The sequence below is a fragment of the Arachis ipaensis genome, chromosome B09, assembly GCF_000816755.2.
Source record: "Arachis ipaensis cultivar K30076 chromosome B09, Araip1.1, whole genome shotgun sequence".
Lineage (NCBI taxonomy): Eukaryota > Viridiplantae > Streptophyta > Magnoliopsida > Fabales > Fabaceae > Arachis > Arachis ipaensis.
Genome location: NC_029793.2, coordinates 146,899,180 through 146,904,751, shown reverse-complemented (window position 1 = coordinate 146,904,751; position 5,572 = coordinate 146,899,180). Strand labels below are relative to the sequence as shown.

The 5,572-nt window shown below is 34.0% G+C and overlaps 1 protein-coding gene across 1 annotated transcript; it reads left to right on the top strand.

The window, feature by feature from the left end:
* On the top strand, positions 2,121-3,514 carry LOC107619653 (probable membrane-associated kinase regulator 5). The gene is made up of 2 exons (XM_016321944.2): positions 2,121-3,122; positions 3,210-3,514. Exons 1-2 carry the CDS (start codon positions 2,312-2,314, stop codon positions 3,287-3,289), a joined length of 891 nt encoding a protein of 296 aa, XP_016177430.1. The 5' UTR covers positions 2,121-2,311; the 3' UTR covers positions 3,290-3,514.

Here is a 5,572-nt window from a genome sequence, read left to right as displayed (position 1 = left end):
AATATAATTTAATTATTAGTATTTATAATTTTTGTGTATTTATTTATTATTTTATATATTTTTTTATAATTCAATTATTCCAGTTAAATTATGATTGAACCGATTAAAAAATTGAACTAGTGAATCAGTTTTTAAAATAGTAGTTCAATCATTGATTCGATTTTCAGAACTTTGATCAAAATATTACTTCTTGATTCTTTGCATATGATTATTCCTTTTTTCTCCTTTTACTTTCTTAGATTAAATAAAGAAAACATCTCATTACTTTTTATATTAATAATAAAATTAAGTAATTAAATTTTTTTAGTCAATATCAGTTAATTTTTTTAAAATAATTGTATTTATTTTAAATCTAAATTTTAAATAATAAACTCTTAACTTTAAATTCTGAATTATAAACTTAAATTTTAGAATTGACTAATGTTAGCAAACTACAAATTATTTCCTATATTTCTCTAATAATAATTATGAGAGAATTTTTAGAGGTCTTCATTTTTTTCTTTTTTGTTTTCTTTTTTTATTTGTATCTGCTGATTCTGATTATTCTATTGAACTGTTATTCACAGCTAATAACACCTTCCACAACTAGATACGGGTCTAAACCTATGTAATTCCTGAAAACTACTCGAATACTGGACTATTAGTATAGTAGACTACAATCGTAAGAAGTTATGCAAGCTATGGTAATATTGCATGGCATAAAAGGGTTTATAGTAGGCCTCGGAATGTTGCTTTCATTAGCTGGGATGTGCAAATTGTTTAAGAAATGTGCTAGAAATAGGAGGTGTGGTTAACTTAATCAGGGACATCAAATTGTGTTGCATTCAGTAAAATCAGCAAGGGAGTTTTACTTTCTTACGCACAATATTGTTGAATTGACTGACTTCAATGAGCAGAATCATTGATTTGGACGCGAAACTAAACCAATTTAGTCAAAGTATTCACATTGTTTAATTATGCCAGAATTCGAATGATACTGGCTAATTACTTAGATTTTCTGGTCATGCATTAATTAATACCCTATTTTAGTAAGGTCTACATTAAATCATGATGCGAGTAATAGAAATTACATTTTCACTAATAGCTATAACTTCTTATCTTATTGTAAACATTTGATTCAACAGTGAAAAAGAATACCTTGGATTGGATTCCAACAAGAATAGACTGAAAATTCTTATTCATGGACTCACATTTTCCCTCAAATTTTATACTCACACAGAGTCACACTTTATGGAAGCAGTTTTGTAATGCATAAAATAAAAGTGATAAGGAAGAGTGCAAGACTATCCAAACCAAGATAACAAGTCAAACCTTTTGTAGCAAAAAGACTTTGGACCATCGTGCTCATTCAAACCACAAAACAAAGACTTGGACCTCTTCAAAACTTAGGAGTTAGGAGGGTGGGGTGTAAGACTATTAAGATTGGGGTCCTAAAAGCAACAGGACATGCGTGACCCCAGCTTTGAACCTTTTTTACCCTTTGCCTTTTTTCCTTGTAAAGAAAGAAGTTTAAGGACCGTTCCATTTGTGTTTTTATTTTCCATGTTTGTTTTTAAGATTTTGTAAACGTAGAAATAAAAGTCACATTTTTTTATAAAATTGGTCTAATTTTCTGACTCATATTTCAGCTTCTTTTTTAATTTCTAAATAGCCAATAGGTCTCTCTGTAAAGAAAGAAGAAAAGGAAAGGTTAAAAAGCAGCAGGGAGACCTTTGCGCTCTTTTTTATGATTCTTCTCTTTTCATTAACCCGTCTTTTCTCTTTTTTTTTTTTTTTTCTTTTTTTTCTTTTATCTTTTCCTTTTGTTACTACAATACTACTTACTACCACCTCTCTACCCTTTTTGGAAGTTTCCCGTCAGCATCCTTGCATCATCTTCTACAAATGTAGTGCAAGACTCGCACTACTTTTTTATTTTTCTCCTTTCTCACTCTTTTTACATGTGTTACCAACTACTATTGAAAGGACAGTTAAATGTAGTTACCTGAAATTTATAGTTATTTTTCTTATATTACTAATAAAGCACTTGAATAAACATGATTTAATGACTAAATAGTATAAAAATATAAGGAAAAAAAAGCGAGTGAGGCATTAAGGGAAGAGTTAAAAATAATAAAAAGAAAAAGAAGCAGCGTGTGATGAGTGTCTAAAAAGCAAAAGGGAGACTGGTCTCTCTGATTCCCCAAGCAGGCAGCACATTCAATGCTCTCTAGTCTCTCTGATTCAACCATCACCCAACATCCCTCCCTATAAAACCCACCCTAAGCTCGAAACAGTTGAGTACTCTCTCTCTCTCTCTCTCTGTTCTTCCATGGACTCTCTGAACTTCCTCAAGTTCTGGAGGAACAACCCCAGTCCAATGACCACAACAACAGCACAACCTCATCTTGTGGTTGAAACCGACATTGAATCCGACGACGACGAAGAAGACTCCTTCTTCGACTTGGAGCTCACCCTCCATGACATGCAAACACCAAAACAGACCAAACACGACACTGATGATGTTCCCTCCATCTCCAAGCGAAAGGTGCTCCCAATCGAGCCTATTTCAAAGCCCCAATCCCCCATTGCTCTCCTTAAATCCGCTCCCAGCTTCAGAATCTTCACCTTCAGGAAACGCACCAACACAATGCAAAAAACAGAGGACAATCCACCACACTCTAGCGGAAGGCTCCACAGTACTAGTAAGGTTTTCGCGCTCAAGCTCCATGTACAAGACTTCCATAGCTGTTCTTCTACTCCAACACTCAGCAGAGTCAACAGCACAAGAAGCTCTGGAGCCAAACTTGGAACCGAGCAACCCAAAACACACAGATTTTCAAAGGAATCATTGCAGAAATACTTGAAGCTCATAAGGCCTTTCTATGTCAGAGTTTCCAGGAACTATGGTGACACCACGGCGTCGCCTACGGTGGCCTCTGTTTCTTCAGGAAATGCAAGACACAGTAGTTTTCCGGCGGGGATGAGAGGTGTTTCTAGGCATCTGGGGAAGAGCAGGTCATCGCCGGCGGCGTTGGTCGGAGTCGGTTCTCTGGCCAGCAGGAGTGATGATACTCTACTGCTGCAGCATGATGGGATCCAAGGCGCCATCCTTCATTGCAAGAGGTCCTTTAACTCCCGAGGTACTTAATTGGACTTTAATTTCCTTAATTAATTAATGATTGGTTTACTTAAGCTAATTATGGTTTTTTACTGGCTTTGTTTTTCAGATTCTTCAAACGCTGATTGTGTTGAAGAAAGGTCGGTGCCTTGGATGAGGAACTCCTTTGAAGACAAACACGCTCTTTAAATTTTGAAAATTGAGATCTGCCAGGAAAAGAGAACCCTACAAGATTGTAATTAATGGTAAGAAAGAAAAAGAAAAAGTAGCAGCTACTTAGAAACCAAAGATGGTGGTTTTGTAAAGAAAGAATGAGATTAAGGTTTAGTGTGATATTAGGGTCTTTCTTTCTGTTGGTCAATGTACACATTGATGGGCCATGATAAAAAGAATCTAATTTTATCTCTCATGTCAGATTCTCACTTTGTGCCATGCTTGATGTTGCTACTCCGTCATGGAGATCTTTGGATTACATAGCTATCAAATTCAAAATATTCAAAGCAACCTAAATTCCATTGATTTGAGTTATATTAAATATAAAATCATGGAGGAGAACAACACTGCTGTTTGTGTATAAATACTTATTATGTCAGTTTTTGGGTCCCTGAGTGAGTCGCAACTCCCAATAATGAATGCGTATGGCATTTGTATTCAAATAATGGACTGATAGCAGGTTGTAGAAGTTACTGTTAAATTAATGATGGGATTGTAGAGAAATTATAGAGGGTAGGCATGGCATGGGTGTGAGATGGTTGGTGCATCAGATACATATATAATCCAAGTGACCTCATATATTGGCAGAGAGTGGCTTCTGAAAAACTTTAATTTGATCAGATGAGAACAGATAGGAGAGGGGCATGCAGTAGCTAGAAATAGTAGCCCTTGCTTTTGTAATGGAAAATTAAAGTAGATTTACTAGTTAGCACCAGAGACTGAGGTGGTAATAAAATAATATATAGAAGCAGCATTGCATTTGGGCTTGCATCATGCAACAACTGCAAAGGAATTGGATTCATCAATGCTTCTGAATATTGCGTGGTGTGGTTGGTTAGGTGATTTTGTTTTCCATGTATGACGAAATAGCAGAACCAAGACTAGCTAACTACTCCCCAGCATTTGCAAACAACGTACCTAACTACTCCAGTCCAGTCAGTACTCTTCATATTCCTTTAAAATGAACTCCATTATCTACTTACTTATAATTAACAAAAGTTGAATTCTCCAGAAGAAAAGGAATGCTTATCACTTACGACAAGTCAGCGCGCGCACAAGAGACAATGCAAATACCAAAGCTAGGTTCTTTGCACCAACTTATATTATGATATTTAACCTAGTGTTAGTTATCTATCATAAGCTATTATTAGAGGATACAACTAACATAAGGTGTAGGTTCTCTTAAAGATTGAGGATCAGAAAATCTACGTGCTATGCAATGCAATGCACCCATTGAACATACACTGTATCATAAACATCGATCCAACACAATTTTTGTCTTCCAAGACCTTTAGATTTTCTGTGTTTCCGATCCTCACTTATTCTTATTATAATTGAATTGATTTAATTATTTAATTTTTATTATTAGATGAGATATAAAATTTAAGAAATGACGAGTGTAGGATCCAAAATTAATTTAACCACGTTTCATCTATGTATTAGTACGTAACTAGAATTAGTTACCTTGATGTGGAAGAATAGATATATAGAAAAAGGAAATTTTTATTATATTTTTTTATCCTGATAAAACTTTTTTTTTTAAAGTAAAAAATTCAACACACAAGGTGGAGCATTAAAGATCCTGATAAAATTATTTGCTAGTATTCAATTATTATTATTATTATTATTAGATTAATCCAATTCGATCAAACAAAAAATTATGAATAAGATAGGATATCTTCAGCAGCAATAACTTTTTATTTCCCTGTTCTGTGAATTCAAATCTAAAATCATTATATTGATTAAGAAAACAAGAAAAATACATAAATAACCTGTCATTTATATCAACGCACTATTATGGATACACGGGGAGACTCATGTGAAACCGTTTTTCCGTATTTGCTTTCTACTTGTTTGGATAATCACATTCTCGTCAGGGGACAATATGATTGGGAATTGAATATAATGCTTATAGTTTTGTGTTCATTGCATTTGCTTGCATACCTTATTATGGCTTCATTATTAGAGGGATTTTCTTAAGCTACATAAATATAATATAATATAATATAAACATAGATAAGAGAAACTATTCCACATGTCACGATTTGCATCTATCTTGCTTGCTTTGTTTCGAGACAAGGGAAACATATCGTGGATTTAGTATGTTCTTGCTCTTAATAACCAGCACTAGCGTGAGAAATTATTCATACGGCTTAGTTATTTTGGGTCTTCAAATAGTACATGTTTAGTTTATAAATTAAAAAAAATTTGGGTCTTTAAAGGGTTTGCTTATCTTGTATTCTAAAAGTACATGTTTAG